Raw genomic sequence first — 21,412 nt, forward strand, 5'->3', positions numbered from 1 at the left:
CTTTGAGCCTGTCCTGAATCTCACTTGTAGACTGGGCTGGCCTTGAACTCACACATCCACCTGTCTCTGTCTCCTGAGTGCTGGGATTAAGGGCATGCGCTACCACCATGGGCGACTATTAATTAATATTTTATGTGAGAGTTCTGTAAAAAATTTTATTTCTGGTTGGTTTGTTGGTTTGTCACATAGCCTGGGCTGCCCTCAAACTTGTTATTTAGCCCAGGTTGGCCTTGAGCTCCTAATCCTGCTTCCACCAGCCAAGTACTGGGATTATAGACACACAGCACTGCTAGAGATCTCGTTATTTTTGAGACACAGGTCTTGCTGTGTCATCCTGGCTGTTCTCCCTGGCTTCAGAGCTTCCGCCTTGGCTGGGGCAGCAGCAGGAGCAGCAAGGATGGCAGCAGCAGCCGCTGAGGCAGCAGCCACAAATGCAGATGGATCAGCCAGGAAGGCCCGAACCTTTCCAGCAAGCGTGAAGGTGTACTCAGTCTCCACAGGCAAAGCCAGGACCCGCTTGTATCCGTTGATGACCAAGTGTGGCACCGAGGCAACAGTCGGGCACCCAGTTTGCAGACAAACGCTGGCAACATTTGCGACACCCTCTCGGAAGTGAGAATGCAGAGTGGGCTCGGTGGGGTCAAGCACCTCTGGGTTGTGAATGCTGCCTTTCTCAAACACCTGCTGGATGACGGGCCCGAAGTGGGGCAGGGGATGTTCACCATGTTCAGCAGTGTGGCTTCACCGGCTCCTTTGTCTTCACTTTTATCATCTGTCCATCAGGTAGAATTGCAGTGGTACTCCGGAGATCTTAGCATGCCTAAAGCTTGGGAGAAAGAGGACTTCTCCGGCTTCAGACCAGTGTTCTGGGCTGGCACAGTGACCTCACACAGGGCGATGGCCCAGCTTGACCAGCAGCATGTCCCTAATCTCAGTGAGGTCCTCCCTGGTGAACACCAAGACCACATTCCTCTGGAATGAGGCAGCAGTTTCTCCAGAGCTGGGTTTTCCAGATGACTTGGATGGCCTTGTGCATCCTGGTATTCTTGCCCATCAACCCCACAGCCTTCCCTCGCAGGGACGCGTGGATCTCGTGCGGACCCGCTTCCCTCGCAGCCATGTGTGGATCTCGTATGGACCTGCATCTCTTGCAGGGACGTGTGGATCTGCTGTGGACCTGCTTGGAGGCCACATTGTCTGCCTCCACAGTGAAGCATTTTGAGTAATCATCCAAAAGTTGAATGATCTCTCTCCTCCCTCCCCCCAAGACAGGGTTTCTCTATGTAACAACACTGGCTGTCCTGGAACTTGCTTTGTAGACCAGGCTGACCTCGAACTCACAAGGATCCTCCTACCTCTGTCTCCCAAGTGCTGGGATTAAAGGCAAGTGCCATTACTGCCCTGCTTAATTTACATTTTTAATTAACCCATATTTTTATCTACACTTTGCCACGTGTACCTTTTCTTAGTACAGCTTGTCCATCTTGCTTCTCTCTATGTCTACTCATTACTCCAGACTCCGTCCTTCTTTCTCCCAGGGTGCCCCCTAGTCTGGCTCTCCCGCCCAGCTATTGGTCAGTCAGATTCTTTAGTAAACCAATCACAGCGACATATGTAAAGGACTATCCCACAGGGTGATGCTGAGGATGTAGGTTGCCCTGTCTTCCCAGGACATCACAGTAGTGTGTCAAGGATTGTCACACAGTTTTAAAGATGACGTCATTGTAATGAGGATGCCTGTCGAGAGAGGCTGGCCTTGGACACTTCTGGAGGGTTAGAATTACAGGTGGTTAGCATCACTCCTGGCTAGTGTTTTTTGTTTTGTTTTGTTTTGTTTTTTTTTTTTTTTTTTTTTTTTTTTTTAAGAGAGCCACGTTGTCATACGGCTGCTGAACTTATGAACTCAATGGCTCTTTCCTCTCCAGCGTCCCTATTAACTGGAATTATAGGCATGTGAACCCTTGCCTAGCTTTCAGGGTATACTAGATAACGTGTCACGGAAGAGGGGAGGAAGGTTTGTAAGGTCAGAGTACTAGGAAGTCTGCTGTGAAAACACTGTCTCCTACAAATGGCTGCGTAGGCAAGATTGGAACAACGGCAATATCAGTAGGTATGTCAACATGGAAAGAGAAAATTGCATGGGCACCTCTAGAAAGGACAGGCACTGCTGGGAGAAGGAGAATTAGCCTCTCTGAGGGATGAATCACATTATCGGTTGTTTAACATAGACTCGGGAGGCAGAGACAGGCAGATATCTGTGAGTTTGAGGCCAGCCTGGTCTACAAGAGCTAGTTCCAGGACAGGCTCCAAAGCTACAGAGGAACCCTGTCTCGAAAAACCAAAACAAACAAACAAACAAACAAACAAACATAAAACAAAAAGCAGCAAGCTCTCTTAACCAGTGAGCCAGGTCTCCAGTCCTTTACTTTCTCTTTGCTTAACTGTTAGGTGATGTAACCTCCCATTCTGTTTCTTATGGGCTCTTGCCCCACCCAGGACTGTCTAGAATAGATACACCAAGTAATTTTGTTTGGCTGAGTATTTGGTGTTGGTATTACTGGGACAATGTAGCATCCTTTTCCACTCATCCCTGGGGTGTATTTGTGGGGATGTCTCCTTGCATAATTTACTATGCTTCTTGGCCACCATGGCGATTTGATTACCGTTGGGTGCCCTCAGTTTCTCTGTATGTTAGACTGAACCCTTTGGTTTTCTCAGTGTGTTGAAACAAGTCAAGGGTTATGTCAATTTCACCTACATGGCGCTCTCAGGCTAGCTGTCCCTTCTATCTGCCTTCCATTTCCTATGGGTGAGCAGCAGGTTGGAACCCAGAGGATGCTGCTATCCAGAAACTCCCTTTACCATCACCCTGAGGATTTCCTTTGCCACTCCTCCCTGCCCAGCCACCTGTTTCGGGCCTGTTTTCAGAGGTATCTGGTGCTGTGGATTCCTCCCAGTTTGGAAGTTCTTGGTTCAGTGAGTGTTTCTTTCTGCTCAGGATTAAGGTTCTCAGGCCTAAGAAGTTACTTTTCATCTGGTGCTCAATTCATTCCCTTCCCCCCTTACTCTATTCCTTCCAGGAAATAACATCTGAATCAGTCTGTGAAGTTTTAGTATTATAGCAGGCTGCCTTATAAAGCAAAAAGATTTAATTATCTCATAGTTTGAGAGCTCAAAGTCCAAGTCACATTGTTGACTCTTGTGAGCTACCCACTGAGGACAGTAGGTAGCCCTTGAGGGACAAGCGGTCATATTGTCAAACAGCTCACTCCCACACAATTCTTCTCTCTCTCTCTCTCTCTCTCTCTCTCTCTCTCTCTCTCTCTCTCTCTCTCTCCTCCGCTCTCTCCCTCTCTTTTCTTTTCTATTACCTTTCTGAGGTGTCTCTGTGTGTGTATGAGAAAGAAGATCTCACATAATCCAAATCTGTGACCCCCTACTTCTGCTCTAGAAGACTGGGATTTTAGCCACATGCCACCACACCTGGCATTCATCCCTTGGACTCACAAAGTAACTGGCATCCCTACCTCACTTTTTTCTGTCTCCTTTGTCTTAAAACTTTGGGTCACAGTCCTACCCAGCTATAGCACCTATAGGCCACATCAACAACCAGCCTCACACAGTAATCCTAAGGGCTCAGTAGTGGCACACACACCCTGGTTGTAACCAACAGCTCTCTAATTGGATTTAAGACCTGCTCAACAGGAGGGAACCGTGCCTGGTACTAGAAACCTAGCTAATTTTTCAGTGCTAGTGATTTCATGGTTATTGGAGGGGAATCTACAACCACTAATTTACTAAACCAACATAATCCCTAACAACAATCTATAAACATTTTCCTTATTCCCACAGAGAATGTGGTCTTCACCCCTCATCAAGGAAACTTCTCTTTGCAACAGAGAGAAATCACTACAGGAAACCACAGCCAGTCAAAACGCACACTTGTGGAGCCCAGTCCCAGCAGACACAAAAACACTCCAGCACCTAAGGCTCAGGGAACATTGCAAAAAAGAGGTGGAAAGATTGTAAGGGCCAGAAGACCAGGGAGATTGCTTATTCATTCCTAGCCGCCCAGACCTAAAATAATTACACAGAAACTGATTTAATTACAATACTGTTTGGCCAATAGCTTAGACATATTTCTAGCTAACTCTTACATCTTAAATTAACCAATTTCTATTAGTCTGTGAATTACCATGAGGCCTACTGGTAAGGTAAGGTTCCTGTGGGCGTCTTTCTCCTTCAGCAGCTACATGGCGTCTCTCTGACTCTGCCTACTTTATATTTTTGTTCAGATTCCCCACCTAGCTTTATTCTGCCCTTCCAGAGGCCCATGGCAGCTGCTTTATTAACCACTGATAATAAAATATATTCACAGCATACGAAGAGGAGTCCCACATCACCTCCCCTTTTCTGTCTAATTAAAAGGAAGGTTTAAACTTTAACATAGCAAGATTACATACAACAAAAATAGTTCTCAAGCAAGAATTATAGTTACAGTATTTAGTCCATTTCCATTTGACAAATTAAAAAGATACTCTATCATCATCTATCCTATCTTTGTGAGTCTAAAGTTGTATATCTAATCTATCTTTTATAATTATAACTATCTTTTTTCAGCTTCATCAAAGGCTCAGAAGGATATACTATTACCTAAGTAAACAGGAAGTATATTGTAAGCAACTTCCAAAACTCTATAATTGACAGAGACATCTTGCTGCTTGGACAGTCACCCAAAGTTTTTCTGTAACATTGGGGCATCCATCTTCAGCCTACAGGCCCATAGCATCCAGCAGACTTTTCCATGAAGCAGGGAATTTCAAAGACAGTTTTGCCTATATTGGCAGTTTGTCAGTCACTTTTTTCTGTGTCCTGCAGAATGTCTGGCAGACTCTTTCATGAAACAGGAACCCTGAAGGACTGTCTCACCTTCTTTAGGCAACTTCAGCAGTCATTTTTCTGCGGGTCCTGCATGTCCAGTTTATACAGCACACCATCAAGCAGTCCTGGAAAGAGCAGTTTCTTGCCCAAATGACTAGCCATGTCACACTGAAAGCAAACTCCATAGTGAGTTTCTTCAATGCCCAGCAACCTCTCTAAAGTAATTGGTGCTGCCAGAAGCAAACATGTCTCACTGTCGAGAAAAGTCTAAGTTCTTAAAATATTTTAAATGCCATATTCTGTATGTCTTTGAAAGATTTTAAAAAATACCTATCCATTTGAAATATATCTCTGTACATCTAGAAAACCTAACTAACATGACTACAAGCTTGACTGTTCTAAAGGACTATCTATTAATCTGTACTTTTTAACTATATATTACATTTTTAGATGAGCTGCACAAACATAATACCTTAAACAAGAGCAGAAATACATATAACAAAATTGACCTTAAAATTGTATCAATAGTCCAAGATCCATATCAATGCAAAGTATCCATTCTCTATATCATATCTCCTTTAAGTGAAAACAAACATGTATAAACAATCATCTAGGGAATTCGAGCATTGTTCTCTAGACTACTTCCTGCTGATTGGGGATGCTGTTAATCAGGTCTTTCATGGGGCATCCTGTGTGGTGGGTCCATCTCAGCCAACAGTCCTGAAGCTGTCATGGATGTTGGGCTATCTGGGCCATTGCTTCAGGGACTCTTATTTGATCAAACTTCATTAGCCTGGAAGGAATCCACAGCTTTCTATCCTCTGTGGAAACAAAAGCAGAACCTCTTTTCCAAAGCAACAAATCCTTAGACCCCAATTTTGAAGTCAAGATACCCTTAAAATGTGTGTGTGTGTGTATAGGTTTAACTTTGCAGCCCATACATTGAAATGTCTCTCTGTACTTAGCTCATTCATAGTAAAAACATTTAAAGAAAACACAATAATATTCATAATCCAGACTCTGTGTATTTTCCATCTTTACGTGGCTTCCTTTTTACTCTTACTTTTTAATATTTATTTTATTATATTTACTTTACTCCTTTAATCTATGTCTGTCTTTTTAATAACTGTCTATACTCTTTTTCCTCTCTCTCCCAAGCCCATGTACATTTTTTAAACACACTGTGTCTCATTTAGAGGTCTTTTATGTCTGAATCTGTCCTATTGTATATTTGAAATTCTTTTTTGACAAGGAGCATTTTAAAATGGCATGCAGTGTGGTTGTGGCAGCCCTGGATGCTGGCTCCACCTCTCTTGGCCTTTCAATATGGTGGAGGTACATTTATTGCCAACTCTGGGACTGCTGGGTGGGAGTCATGGTCTCCACCTCAACTCTGGGAAGCCCCGTGCAGCATATAAACTCTTTTCATCTGAGTAAAAGCTTAATCTGCCATGCAGCATGCTGTGTGGCCTGGAAATGTCTCCGTGTCTGGCGGTGGGAATCTGCCATGCTTTCCTGCCTGTATCCAGCTGCTTGCCCTGGTGGGGCTGCTGAGCAGCAGGCATGCTCTCAGCTACTGTCCTCCTAACCCTGAGCAGGCACACAAGCACTGGGACCAAAGCGTGTGGCTGGCCATGCGGGTTAGTCCCAAATGTGTGGACGCCATTTATAGGTGGTGGCTAGGACCAAGGCTGCTTTGCCTTTTGGCTTTGCCCAGTCCAACATGGCGGAGTTACATTTACCGCCAGCTCTACAAGCCAAGCTCTCTGCCCAGCTCCAGGGATAGGGTGGGTCCACTTTGCCATCAATCAACCTGTAGCCCTCCGCTCACAAACCCCATTCAAATGTCCTGTAGCCAGACCTCCCGAAGGAGCCAGAGCCTTCTGTGCCAGCACGATGCAGGAAGTTCTCCCCTAAGAAGCTGCACAGCCTTCTCTGCCAATGCTGAGTCAGGAAACCTTTCTTAAAGGAGCCCAGCGCCTCTGCTCACCTCCCGCAAACAGAGCCCACCTGGGAAAAAAAAGCGGCTACCAAGAAGCTGCACTAAACTCTGTTCTTTGGTGTCTAGAATTCCTTTCCAAGCTCTCAGGGTTTTTTTTTTGTTTGTTTGTTTGTTTTTTGTTTTTTGAGACAGGGTTTCTCAGCAGCTTTGGAGCCTGTCCTGGAACTAGCTCTTGTAGACCAGGCTCTCTCAGGTTTTATGTGGATTTAGTCACCCCATGCCAATCTGTTGCAATTTATAATAAAATAGTCCCATACTATCCCAGAACAGAGTACAATAAAGGTTTATTTATTTAGGTGGTGAACTCACAGAAAAGGCAGCGATCCACAGTCCTCTGTGAGCACTGGGAACTGGAATCGAATCCAGCAGCCAAGAGCGCCCCCCCCCCCCAGGCTTTACGACTGCGTTTATACCACGCCCAAGTGGGCTGATATGGTAAAGGCTATTGGCTGAAGGAGTTCCCACAGCATCTTATCAACGTGACCACCGAACTATGAGCTGAACAAAGGCAACACTAACAGACAAGCCAAAGTAGATGGGGAAGGTCCACAAGGCGTCAGCCCTACTGACAACTGCAGGCAACTGAAGAAAGTGAAGAGGGGAAGCGGCATCTTCTTTCGGAAAGAGCGCATGGTTAGTCCTCCAGTGCCAAACACTCAGCCCTGCAAATATACATATAATAACGTTAGATAGACTGAAAGTTCGTATTTAAACATATATTCAAATATATGAATTCACTGAGATCCGCCTGCCTCTGCCTCCTGAGTGCTGGGATTAAGGGCGTGCGCCACCGCCGCCCGGCTACACCACTCTTTTAGTTGTCCCAGGCACTACGCTCACATGCACATACTCCACCTCAGACATACACTTAAGTCAAAATAAAATCTTTAAAGTTTAGATTTTCATCAAATCATAAATATTATTATCTTCTCATTCTATTATTTCTTTATTCTTCTTCCTTTTTTGGGGGGGTTGGTTGCTTGTTGGTGGTGGATTGTTTTTTGATTTGTTTTCAAGACAGGGCTACAAGACTGCCTCAGCTTCACTTCATTATTTTCACTGTGTACAAAAAAATAATAAAAATTCCAACAGACTGACGTTGATGACGTCCTGGGTTGTCTTGGGTTTTAAGTTCCCACAGCAGAGCTGGGGATGTGGCTCAGTTGGTAGGGTGCCTGTCTAGCAAAGACAAAACTCTGGGTTCAACCCCCAGCATTGCATAGACCAGTTGTGGTGGCACATGCCCAGCACTTGAGAGGTAGAGAGGATCAAGAGTTCAAGGCCATCCTTGGTTAATTAAGTTCAAGGGTAGCCTGGGCTATATAAAATTTATCTTAAAAACAAAACAAAACAAAACAACAACAGCAACCTCCCCTCCGAAAAAACCCTCAAGGACCTATTCTGTTAAAATCTTTCTTAATCCATAGCATGTTTCTGTAAAAATGAGTCATAGGAAATAATACATTCACTAATGAATTAGAAATGAAAAAATATGTTTAAGGGGATATTATTCAGAGCTTATAACAAAGATCATTGATACAAAGAGGAGTCAGTCAGGGACTCAGCACTTCTCCGTTCCCAGACAGGAGGCAGATATAGGAACTGATAAAGGGTTGAACGCAAGCGTTTGGCCAATCACTGAGGACAAGCCCAGACCTGCGAAGAGCTGCGCATGAACTCGGATCCAGCGCTGATGCAGAAATGAGAGCCAGTCCGTGGGAACCAGTAATAACGAAGCGAGGTTCAGACGAGTGTCAGACAGTGGTTTACGCAGAGCGTGATGTTAGAATAATAGGGGCCACAATTTTCGGCCTAAGTGTGACAAGCAGAGGGGGCTGCAACGTGAAACCCGATGTCCTCTGGGTCAGCCCTCTGGTGTGTCCCTGTCAGGTAGAATCCCAATGTAAAGCCTTCAAAACCTGCTCTAAGATGTTCCTCTCTAACCCAAGGTTTGCTTTTAAATTTAAATTGTGTATATGTGTGTGTGCCACATGTGTGTGGGTACCTGAAGAGGCCAGAAGAGGGCGTCCGATCCCTGGAGTTTTAAGCAATGAAGAGACCCCTGATGAGGGTGCGGGGAACTGAGCTAGGGTTCTCTGCAAGAGCAGCCATGATCTTAACCACCGAGGCCATCCCTCCAGCCGCTGTCCGTTTGGGTTGTTGTTTTGCTTTTTGTGACAGGGTCCCTCTATGTAGCCCTGACTATCTCGGAGCTCGAGATATATGTAGAATAGGCTGGTCTCTAACTCCTAGAGATCTACCTGCCTCTGCCTCCCAGGTGCTGAGATGGGGACGTTCGCCACCAAGCTCGGCAGTTGCTGTTTTTTGAGACAGTGGTGTGCAGCCCTGGCTTCAAACTCAGTGTGAAGTCAGGGATGACCTTGAGCTGATTCTCCTGCCTCCACCTCCAAGTGCTGATTTCCAGGTGTGGGTCATCACACCCAGCTCAAGTCTGTTTTCTCCTACACAAAAAGAGGGGTGCTGTTCCCTAGCACTGCAGCTCCCCACTTTTTCTCAAATCTTCTGCTCCCCCTCTGGACCTCCACGTGGGAGTCCTTGATGTGTGTTCTAGGGATGGGAATCTGGATACTGGGACAGAGGAACAGAGAGGAAGCAGTCCCCACCCAGCTTTCTATTCCCAGTGTGCATCCGGCCCAGGGCTCTACCACCTGGTGGGTGGGGCAGAGGAGGGGGGGTAGGGATGGGGAAGATCTTCCAGGAAGGCTGCTGGGCTGTTAGGAGTGGTAACTGGTCTGCTCTTCCACCCTCTTCTGCTTGCCTTCTAGAAACTTCCTTTTCTATTCCTTCTGATTTCCCCCGCACTTTCTCTAGAGTCCTGGCGACTGAAACCCGGGCTCTTCACAGTGTCCTAGTTGTGCTTACTTTATCTGGGTGGTGACCGGAGCTGGGACACCCACCAACCCTATCCCATCTCACCCTAACTGGGTGGGAAGATGGGCTCAGGTCAGAAGTCTCTGCTGGAGACTTGACAGGAAAAGGATGGATGTGCCGTCAGGGATGGAGACCCAGGGCAGAACCACAGGGAGGGGGCCACAAAACGCCTGTGGCAGTTTGATCTTTGGGAAAATTGATCCCTCCAGCTCAGTCCTTTGTATGTTAATATTTTGGGGAGGCTGCTCTTCGTGTATCCTGGTGGCTTCAGGGATGCTGACACACACATCTGGACACCCAGAAGCCTAGGCAAGGTCACTGCTAAGTGTGCCTTCTTCATTTCACCCTCTACCACCAGGCCCTTCCAATGTGCCAGACATAACACTCTGGTAACCTCGGCCTGGCATATGACAAGAAGGAATGATGGGTTTCCTGGGGCCCCCAATAAATACCATTGAGCTATTATGTCTGCCAGAGGTAGAGTTGGGCTGGGCCAAGCAGAACAGCCTGGCTCTTGGGAGGAGGCTCCCTCTGGGAAAGAGCTGGTGGCGGTTGTGGCTGATGAGTCTCTCTGGATCCAGAGTGGTCCCCGGGCCGGTTGGGGCAGTGGAGGGAGGGGGTAGAGAGAGAACCTCTCCAGTCTTGGTGCTGAAGGATATCCCTATTCTACAAGCCTAGGAAAGGGGAAGACAGCCGCACCCCCAGTTGCTGTGGGGGCAAGGCAGGAGGAGACTGGCCCAGTCTTAACAGATTTGCCCTTAGGGCCGGGGTCTGTGCCAGGTGTGGGTGTTGGGTGGGAAGGGTGGAGCTGCACCCTTTACTTAAGGCCTCCTCCTGCGGCTCCCGGCCTCATCGCTTCCATATTACTGTACCAGCCATGTCCGCGAGCCCCGTAAGTGTTCTGAGACTGGGGGAGCTGGGACCGGGGTGGGACAGATCAGGAGGCCTGGCCTTGCTGAAACCTCCCCGTCAAAGCCCAAAAATACAGGCACCAGGAGAGCTGAGTGTGGCCTGTCTCTTGGGTCTGGTCCTGATGGGCCGTACCCTGCTGGCTTCCCTTCTTGTAACTGTTTTGTGTCCGTCCCTCTTCATGCTGTCTCTGCCTCTCTAATCTGCATCCCTTCTTGTCCTCGGACCTTTCCTGACCCACCTGTTTCTTTGTCTCACTTGTTCTCATCCCTGCCCCACCCAAATCTTTCAGGCCACCGAGCACAAGACCCCTCTGCCTCAGGGTGTCCGCACCGGCACTGTCATGAGAATCCGAGGCGTCGTCCCAGAACAGGCTGGCAGGTAACATCCTGGGTTCCAGGGGAAAGTGTGGGGGCTCTCCTGGCTCAGCGGATCCCTGTTTCTTACAGACCATACATGGGATCCCTGGGGCCTTTTCTGTCAAGTGGGGCTTTTGGTTCCCTGTTGCTATCTTAATTTGGATGTATTCACTAATTTTCCTCCAAGCCTTCGTGGGTGGGTGCGCAGGTTTCCCTAAAAATTTAGGGTCCTAGGGCAATGTCAAAAGTCCCTGGTTAGTCCTAGGAGCTCCATGTCCCGTTTTTCAGGAGCCTGAAAATCTGCCTTGGGTCTTGATGCCACCCTGGATGCCCAGGGTACCTGGTCATCAAACCCGTGGTCTATTAAAATTGGGACCTTGGACTTTGTGGGAGAATTGGTAATCAGGAATAACGGGGTTCATGCTACTGGCCCTGCTCATCTGGGGTGGGATTCCTGAAATCAGGAACAGCAGGCTGTCCATCACACCAGAACGCCAGGACAGCTCCAGCTTCTGGAACTGGATCCTGGCTATAAACACAGGGACTCTGTGTGGGTGTGGGCGTGCCCGGGAACCTGCGCATGGTGGTTGCTGATCTCTGAGGCCTACTGTCCCCGGCAGGTTCCATATAAACCTGCTGTGCAGCGAGGAACAGGGGGCAGACGCCGCCCTGCACTTTAACCCGAGGCTCGACACATCCGAGGTTGTCTTCAACACTAAAGAGCAAGGCAAATGGGGCCGCGAGGAGCGGGGCTCCGGCATCCCCTTCCAACGGGGGCAACCCTTTGAAGTGCTCCTCATAGCCACAGAAGACGGCTTCAAGGTGCGTCTTTGAAGAGGAATGGGTCAGATCCAGGACTAGAGCAGAGTGCTGAGCTGCAGTGAGGGTGGGGGGAAAGGTCTTGGGGAGCTGGAACAGAGGCCCAGCTCCTGACACGGACACAAACCTGCCCTTAACGGCGACAAGACTGAGTGATCAAGAGCCAAGTGCCCTTGGGGTGGGTGTCCTAGCAGGGTGTTGTGAACACAAACCAGCCTCCCTGTTGGTCTGAGACCAACATCCACTATCACCCACACCACCTTCAACCCCCGCTGTCGTAGCAGTGCGCGCTCTAGTGGTCGTGACATCAGCCGCCCACACTTGTACCGTGTGGATCGTAACTCATTGTGTCCCATTACAACGGACAACAGACCCTCTGAGGAGAGAGAGGCTCGCTGCGATTAGCGTCTTCCAGGGTCGCAGACCGCGATCCGCATCCAGGCCTAACTTCATCTTTCACCCTGCAGGCAGTGGTCGGGGACAGTGAGTACCTCCACTTCAAGCACCGGATGCCACCCGCGAATGTGCGCGTTGTGGAAGTGGGCGGAGACGTGCAGCTGCACTCAGTGAATGTCTTCTGAGCCGAGGGCGTCGGGGTCGTTGGGGAGGCTCGGAGAAGAGGGTTGTGGATGACGAATAAAGTGTAGCTGTAGTTTCCGGTTGTGTCCATGTCCTTTATGTATGGCGGAAGAAACTGAGGCTCAGAGAAAAACATAGTGACCCAGCTGGGTGGTGGTGGCGGCGCATGCCTTTAATCCCAAGGCAGAGGCGAGTGGATCTCTGTGAGTTCGAGGCCAGCCTGGTCTACAAGAACTAATTCCAGGACAGGCTCCAAAGCTACAGAGAAACCCTGTCTTGGACAACAAAAAAACCCAAAACATAGTGACCGAAGGTTAAAGGGAGTCCTATCTGAGATGCCCCTCAAACTCTCAAGGCAAGGAGGTAGCTGAGCCAAAGCCCGGCGGGATTTCATTGGGGGAGCCCCCAGGTGGTGAGGGTGAGGTAAGGAGGGGAAAAATATAGTGTGGCCTTAAACTTGCGGCCATTCTCTTGCCTGGCACTACCACATCAATTACTTTGTAACTATATTGTAATTTTGTGAGTGTGTGTGGGGGGGTACGTGTACATGAGTAAAAAGGGTGTCAGATTCCTTGGAGGTGTTGTTACAAGCAGTTGTGAGGGGCCCGACATGGGTCTAATGCAAGAGCATCAAGTGCCTTCTGCACAGCAAGCTGTTGTGTTCCAGCAGCCTTCTGGCATTTGGCGATACCTTTATGTGAAACTGTCATCTTTACAAACGTCACCAAAATGCTTCCTTGTGCAAAAGGAGGAAAGCTGGGCACGGTGGCTCATGCCTGCTATCTCAGTACTCTGTGAGGCTGAGGCAAGGGAATCGCCCTGAGTGGGCAGCAAGCCTGGGATACAGAATGAGATTCTGCCAAAAACACAAATGAAATTAAAAACTCAAAAAAGAGGAATTTCTTTCTCTTATTTGGGCATGCCAAGCTTTCGGATCCCTGGAGACGCCTGAGCAGGTGGGGTGGGCATCTCGCTGGGTGGCACCCAGCTGGGAGCCTCACCCAGCGTCGGGACAGGTCGCTACTCGCTCGTCCCCGGGGCAGACGCGGTGCCTCCAGCAGATGATACCCTGGGCTGAGCGGGGCGTCACGGGCAGGCCTGGGTCCCCGTCGCAGCCGTGCGCCCCTTGAACATAGATCCTGTGGTCCTGATCCGACGGCCCCGACCCCCTGCCCAGCCATAAATAAGTGATTTATGGGAACCCGGTGACTAGCGCAGCCTGGGTTGGTTTTCAGGCTCCGTCGGGATGGCACTAGGCGCAGTGTTCCGGAGCCAAGACAGTATCTCACTAGAGACCAAGAAGCCCTCCCCGTGACCTCCACTGTAGGCAGTAGGTTGGATTTCCAAGCTGCTTTTCTTTCCAGAACTTTCTTCGGAGACACGCCCCCAGAGGGACACGCCATAGATCTGTGCCCTAACCTAGCACACAAACGACAGTCCCCATCTAGCGGCCGTTGTGCGCCTTGCCACCAGGATCAACGCGAGTGCAGGAAACTCGCCTGAATCTCTGTGGCCTCAGTGGGGACCTGGAGGCAGGATCCCCAGGGTCTTGCTCTTCCTCCACCCCAGGCTTTCTGGTCCTGGGACCTCCGGCTGAAGACCCCTCGCCTTGCCCGCGCCCTGACTACCCGAAAGCCGAGCTAAAGACGGGCGCCCTCTAGCGGCAGAAAAGAATCCCTGGAAACCCCTGAGTCCACCGAAGCAGAGTTGATTCTTTATTTAAAATTATTTGATTTTGGTTTTTTGAGTCAGGGTTTCTCTGTGTAACAGCTCTAGTCGTCCTGAAACTCGCTCTGTAGATTAGGCTGGCTTCGAACTTACAGAGATTCACCTACCTCTGCCTCCTGAGTGCGAGTGAGTGTTGCTATATGTGCGTGTTCACGGGTGTGTGCAGGCAAGCAGGTCTGAGATGGATGTCAAGAATCTTCTTCGGGCTGGGAGGTGGGACTCACGCCTTTAACCCCAGCACTCGGCTACACAGAGAAACCCAAAATCAAAATCAAAACAAAAAGAATCTTCTTCTATCATTGTTCAGATTATGACTTGAATAGATCTCAGGGGAAAAAAAAAAAAAACTGGCTGGCCGATCTCTCTGAGGGGAGGGAGGCTAGTCGGCTTCTTCTGGGGATCCTGAATCCATCTGCCTTTTCTAGGAGGCCTGCCAAACATGCCCAGCTTTTATGTGGGTTCTGGAAATCAGGTCTCCGATCCAGCTTCATCACACAGGTGCCTTACCCCCCACGCCATCTTCCACAGCCCTCACCGAGTGAATTACTATTTATTTATTGTTTTGGAGGCAGGGTCTCATTGTTCCAGGCTGGCCTGGAACCTGCTATATAGATCAGTTTGGGCTTGAACTCAGAGATCTATTTGCCTCTGGGTGCCTGGAATAAAGGTGTGTGCCACCAACATGAATTAACAAGTTTATTCTTATTTACTTGTGTCTCGGACTTAATTTTAAGTGTTTTGTAAAGATGTCTCTCAAAGAGGCTGCAGGGACGGCTCAGTGGTTAGGAGCTTTGGCTGCTTTTTTTGGTTTTCGAGACAGGGTTTAGCTGTAGCTTTGGAGCCTGTCCTGAAACTAGCTCTTATAGACCAGGCTGGCCTCGAACTCACAAAGATCCACCTGCCTCTGCCTCCCAAGGCTGGGATTAAAGGCTCAGCAGCTTTTGCTGCTCTTGCAGAGGACCTAAGTTGGTTTCCAGCACCCACATCAGGCAACTCCTAAGAACCTGTCGCTTCAGGGGCTGGAGAGATGGCTCAGTGGTTAAGAGCACTGGATGCTCTTCCAGAGGTCATGAGTTCAATTCCAAACAACCACATGTTCACAACCATCTGTAATGAGATCTGGCGCCCTCTTCTGGCGTGTGAGCATACATGGAGACAGATACATAGGTTTAAAATAAAAATAGGGCTGGGCGGTGGTGGCGCACGCCTTTAATCCCAGCACTCGGGAGGCAGAGGTAGGCGGATCTCTGTGAGTTCAAAACCAGCCTGGTCTACAGAGCTAGTTCCAGGACAGACTCCAAAGCCACAGAGAAACCCTGTCTCGAAAAACCAAAAAATAAATAAATTAAATAAAAATAGGTCAAAACATAAAAAAAGGACATTGACACATGCCTTTATTCCCAGCACTCGGGAGGCAGAGGCAGGTGAATCTCTGTGAGTTCAAGTCCAGCCTGGTCTACAGAGTGAGTTCCAGGACAGTCAGGGCTGTTACACAGAGAAACCCTGTCTCAAGAAACCAAAATAAGTAAATAAATAAAAATAGGCTGGGCACAGGGGTCCATGCTTTTAATCCCAGCACTTGGGTGATGGTGAGTTCTAGGCTACATAATGAGACTCTGATATATATACATACATATATATATATATATATATATATATATATATATAGAGAGAGAGAGAGAGAGAGAGAGAGAAAGCATGCTGCGATCCAAGTTTTCATATTTCCCCCCAAATTCTCTGTAGTCCTTGAACACATTCACTTTAGCTAACTTTTGGTCCCTGGGCACGTGGCAGCGTGGTCCTCTGTTGCCAGCATCCCATTGCACACCAGTCACAGTGACATCCCCGGGTCCTCACCAGGCATTACTCCCTATTATGAATGTTCTTAAACGGGGAGCAGGTGGAAATATTAATTAAAAAAGAATAAAAAAATAAATAAATAAAAAATAAATAAATAAATAAAATAAAAAAATAAATGTTCTTAAAAGAAAAAAAAGTTTTTATAATTTAAAATCTTTTTATAGCTATTTAATGTGTATGGTGTTTTGTCTGCACCCATGTCTGTACACCACATGTATGCCTGGTATCCTCGGAGGCCACAGAGGTCATCAGACCCCCTGGAACTCGAGTTACAGGCAGTAGTGAGTCACCAGGTGGGTGATGGAAATCAAACCCAGGTCCTCTGGAAGAACAGTTAGTGCCCTTAACCTCTGAGACATCCCTGGATTTTTTTTTTTTAAGATGGTTTCATGCAGCCCAGGCTGGCCTCAGACTCACCATGTAGTTGAAGATGACCCTGAACTTCTGATCCTCCTGCCTCCACCGCCTGAGTCCTGGTGTGTGCCACCATGCCCAGCTTTCTCCAGTGATGGAGATGGAAACTAGCGTTTCGTGCAGGCCAGGAGGACTCGACCTAGCTGGTCACATTCCTCAGCCCTGCGATTATTCCTTTCGAGATTTATTTAAAAGATTCATTATTTTTATTATATATGCATGAACATTCTGCCTGCTTGCATGTGTGCACCAGGCTGGCCTCAGACTCACAGAAGGCCTCTTCAGTCTTCCTGTCCCAGCCTCTTGAGCTCTGGGATTGGGGCGCACATCGGATTCAGCAAACAGCTGTAGAAGCATATGTGAGCGAGCGTCCTCGTCCTGTCTAAGGCTGGACTGCTATCTATTGCTGCGTAACAAGCTGCCTTGAAAACTTAGCTCCACTGATGAGCCTACTTGGTATCTGAGGTTAGGAATTTGGGGGTGGCTTCCTGGGTGGTGGTTCAGGACTGCTCATGCCCGTGGAACTTAGAGTGGTACACTGTGGATGGGGGCACAGTTGACCCCACTGCCTATGGCTCACAAGCTAAGAATGAGTTTTCCAGGCTTACATAGCTAGAGAGAAAAAAAAATCAAAGGCTTCCATTAATTGATACTGAAAATTATATGAATTCAAACTTCAGTGTCCACAAATAAAGTTTTATTGGAACTCAGCCACGCTCATTCTGTTGTGTTATCTAGTGGCTGGTATGGTGTTTCACCAGCGTTGCAACATTGTGGCATCGCCCACAATGCCTCAAACGCTTGCATCACCCATAGTGCCCCGCGCACTCAAGCCAAGCCTTGTACAGAGAAGGTGCACAGCCTTCCGAAGACCTGGCTCGTGCCGGGGGTCTAAGATGATGCTCGGGCGCCGTGGCTCGTGCCAGGGGTCTAAGATGACGCTCAGGCACCGTGGCTCGTTCCGGGGGTCTAAGATGATGCTCAGGCGCCAGAGTGGCAGGAAGCCCAAGCGTTGTCACTTGTGTCTTTCCATGGGAGGCAGAAGAAGTGACCAAATCCCCCGAGGCTGTCCAGAGCAGAAGCTGTGGGGTCTACATGGTGTGATCCCCTCTGCTTTCTCCTTACCCCTACCAACCTTGGCATGATTTAGGAGATGAACACTGCCAGTTTGGCAGCTTGGGAGGTCACCATGGACCTGGATGTCACAGATAACTTGGGTTCTTTTGTTGTTGTTGTGTTGTTCTGCTTTTGTTTTTTCCTTTTGAGAAGGATCTTTCTGTGTAGCCCAGGTTGACTTCAAACTTGATCCTCCTGGTTCAACGTCCTGACTGTTGTTATTAAAGGTGTGCACCACCACGTCCGATTTAAGGGATGTTTTCATTTGTGTGCTATTTAAGGTGTGCACCACCACGTCCGATTTAAGGGTTGTTTTCATTTGTGTGCTATTTAAGGTGTGCTCCACCACGTCCGATTTAAGGGATGTTTTCATCCTGTGTGTTGGCAGAGGACTTCAATCCCAGTACTGAGGGAGGCAGAGGTAGGCATGTGTCTTTGCACTGAAGGCCAGCCTGACCTACAAAACCAGTTCTAGGCCAGCCAGGGCTACATAAAGAGACTCTGTTAAGAAAAAAAGTTATCCAGGTAGTAGTGGCGCACACCTTTAATCCCAACACTCAGGAGGCAGAGGCAGGTGGATCTCTGTGAGTTTGAAGCCAGCCTGGTCTACAGAGTGAGTTCCAGGACAGCCAGGACAGTTATACAGAGAAACTGTCTCAAAAAACCAAACCAAGCCGAGTGGTCATGACGCATGCCTTTTATCCTAGCACTCGAGAGGCAGAGACAGGAGGATCTCTGTGAGTTTGAGGCCAGCCTGGTCTACAAGAGCTAGTTCCAGGATAGCCAGCTGTTACACAGAGAAAACCTTTAAAAAAAAAAACAAAAAACAAAACAAAAAACAAAAAACCAAAATAAACCAAACAATCAAACAACAACAATAAAAACCTTGTTTAGCGGTTACAGCATGTATCATCTTTATGGATCTGCTTTCACTGCAGTGGGGTGAAGGAGGCCCCAGCCTGGCTCTAAAGTCTCCCTGCCCTTCTTCTTTTGTTCCACATCACCACACAGATCACAACTACATATACTATTTCAAATAGAAAAGTCACATTTTAATTTAGTCTGTGTACGCATCTGCCACAACACACACGCAGAAGCCAGAGGACAACTTGCAGGAGCTGGCTCTCTCCAACACACTCAGGGATCAAATCCAAGCCATCAGCTTGGCAGCAAGCACTGTTACCCACTGAGCCATCTCACTGACCCTATTCATACTTCCTGAGACACGACTGGGGATCCGGGGAACCCCGGAATCTGTTTACGTGCCGTCTCTCCCAGCGTTGGTGCTATGGGCATGTGTAGCCAAGCTCGGCTTGTAGGGAGTTCTTGGGATCTGAGCTCAGGTCCTCCTGTTTTTCCAGAAATAATTTCACTTCAGTTAAGAATAACAGTCAACCAGAAGTACAACTACAGAGGACAAAGTAAAAGGCTAGTACGCTTGAGACTTTCCCAGAGCTATAGACTTCGGTGGATTAGGTCTTTCTATGAGCTGAGTTTTACAACCTGAATGGCACTCCTACCATGGAGTCAGCTGTGCTAAGGTCTGGGACCAATTGTTACCTTCCCCATTGGTCTTAGTGAATGAGTCAAATCGTGGACTCATCCTGCTCTACAGAGGTGCAGTTGATCCTAAGGACCATTAATTTACTGACTTGAAACATAATTGGTCTTATAGTTTAAGATGCAGGCCCTGCTGTTAATCCAATCAGAGTGAGAACGAAAGGCCCAGTCATTGCAGCTTGCAGAGCGGTTAGCCAGGGGACCGAGAGAACGGAGACCGGAACCAGTTCTTTTGTCTTTGTCTCTTGCTCTTTTTGAGTTTTTTCCCCCCCAACCATGGAAAGATTCTTTTTAGTTACTCCTGATCAATTAGCATAGAAATGGTGTGGATTTCCCGCTGTATGCTGTGATTACCATTGATAAATAAAGGAATTGCTTTGGGCCTTTAGCAGAGCTATAGGGGAACAAAGCTGGGGGGGGTGCTGGGGGTGCTGGGGGGGAACTAAGCTGAATGCTGTGAGAGAAAAGGCAAAGTAAGGGAGAAGCCATGCAGTACCGACACACAGATTAATGGAAATGGGTTGAATTAAGATGTAAGAGTTAGCCAATAAGAAGCTAGAGCTAATGGGCCAAGCAGTGTGTTAAATAATACAGTCTCTGTGTGATTATTTCAGGGCTGTGCAGCCAGGAACAAGCAGTCTCCCTCCAACATAGAAACAACATTTTTTTTTAAAGGCCAGACATAGTTTCCTTTATCTCATGAGAAGCAAACCTAGGCTTCTCCAATTTTGTAGAATTAGTTCTGCAAAGGAATCTAAACAGTTATTCTGATCCCTCTAGGCCTGGTTTGGAAGCCATGAGAAGAGGCATGTTTAGTCAGACCATTAGTACATGCCCACCAAATAGTCTCAGGGCCCAGTGATATTCTTGTTATTCATATGGTTAACCCACAGGGCAGAACAGCAGCTGTCAGAAGAAGGGGCATGCCTAGGTTAAAGATTTTGGATAATAGACAAGGTCTAGCCCCTTGTAAGTCCTCTGACGTTAGTTGGGGCTGTCCCCAGTCGCAGCGAGTTTCGTCAGTGAGTGGGCTGACAGTCTGGTTAGTTCCTGTCCTTGTGTAGTACAGGGGCCGGGTGTCTAAGCATAGCCAGCGATCTGGGCTGATAGCTAGCTGGGAATGATTAACTCTATCCCCAGGGTCCCTTCCTGTGGCGTAGAGTCTGATTCTCCAGGTCTTTCCTGTTTCCCAGAGGCCGGAATCCTTTTAAAACAATTTTTCAGGAAGTCGCAGTTTTACAAGCCCGGTTTTTACAATGGAAACTCCCTTGTTCCTGGCAAGAGGGGCCCAGCCACAGGGCATGCATAGAATTGTAAACTCTGTATTCCTAGCTCAAAAGAGAAACTCCCACATCTTCCCTTTCTTCGTACAACCAGACGCTTATAGTGGGCATCAGTGAGCAAAGGTCAAGAAGGAATGTGGGCCTCTGGTCTGGAGTCACACTGGCTGCTACCTCCTGTATCTATCTCCCTCGGGTCCCAGTCCAGGCCTGAGGGTGGTGGGGGCTGGACCATGACCCTGTATTCACATTTATAATGTAAAACACAAGCCTCAGGAGGAGGTAGGGAGTGGAAGGAGCCCAGTGAAACTTTTAATTTCAGTGGGTCCGTAGTCCAGAAACGGGCCATTTGGCAGGAGAGCCTGTGGCTTCTGCTTTCTCGACCTGGGTGTGGCGGAGCTTTGGTGTAATGCCAGCTACCTTCACTGCCTCGGGAGTGGAGAGAATCACCTCATAGGGTCCTTTCCAGGTTAGTTCCAGTGCCCCTTGGTTACCTGCAGGACCCACACAGTATCACTGGGCTCGAACAAGGCGAACCTGGTGGTGGTCTCAGAGGTGGGCTGTGTCTCTCAGAAACGTCAACAAACAGCCTGTGTGGAGGACCGGAGGGCCTGTAGTGACTTGAGAAAGGAATAGTTGGAGAGTTCTGCCAACCGCTGCTCTCTGAGCCCGGGAAGCAGGGGGAGGGCTTCCAAACACAGTCTCAGAGTAGGCTGAATCCCTCCCTACGTAGGGTGCAGTGGGCTGAAGCAAAGGAAGGAGGCCTGTCCACCCTTTGCTGGACTCCAATGAGAGTTTTGTTATGTTGGGTCCGGGATCACGCAATGATGGTGGGACAGACCACCGAAATCTATTAAACCAGGAGCAAGCTTTATTCCAGGAAAAGGAAAAAAAATCACCACGAGGCACACAAAGCTTTCAGCTATAGCTGTGAGTACAGCCAGAGATGGGGCTTCTGTAGCTGAGGCCATGGAGGCTGGTTTGGGCCTCCTCTTATAGTAAAGTCAAGCATC

General features: G+C 48.3%; 1 protein-coding gene and 1 pseudogene across 1 annotated transcript; one reads left to right on the forward strand and one right to left on the reverse strand.

Moving 5' to 3' along the window:
* Positions 1-270: 270 nt before the first annotated feature.
* On the reverse strand, positions 271-10,654 carry LOC130869006 (60S acidic ribosomal protein P0-like; annotated as a pseudogene).
* On the forward strand, positions 10,653-12,443 carry Lgals7 (galectin 7). The gene is made up of 4 exons (XM_057761123.1): positions 10,653-10,667; positions 10,977-11,065; positions 11,664-11,865; positions 12,330-12,443. Exons 1-4 carry the CDS (start codon positions 10,653-10,655, stop codon positions 12,441-12,443), a joined length of 420 nt encoding a protein of 139 aa, XP_057617106.1.
* The last annotated feature ends 8,969 nt before the right edge of the window (positions 12,444-21,412 follow it).

The sequence above is a fragment of the Chionomys nivalis genome, chromosome 2 (genome assembly GCF_950005125.1).
Source record: "Chionomys nivalis chromosome 2, mChiNiv1.1, whole genome shotgun sequence".
In the NCBI taxonomy this organism is placed as follows: domain Eukaryota; kingdom Metazoa; phylum Chordata; class Mammalia; order Rodentia; family Cricetidae; genus Chionomys; species Chionomys nivalis.

Excerpts from the sequence above, each read along its gene's own strand:
- Lgals7 (XM_057761123.1), top strand. Across the intron at positions 11,066-11,663 it reads GTCCCAGAACAGGCTGGCAG|GTTCCATATAAACCTGCTGT; the intron begins GTAACATCCTGG and ends TGTCCCCGGCAG. Across the intron at positions 11,866-12,329 it reads CCACAGAAGACGGCTTCAAG|GCAGTGGTCGGGGACAGTGA; the intron begins GTGCGTCTTTGA and ends TTCACCCTGCAG.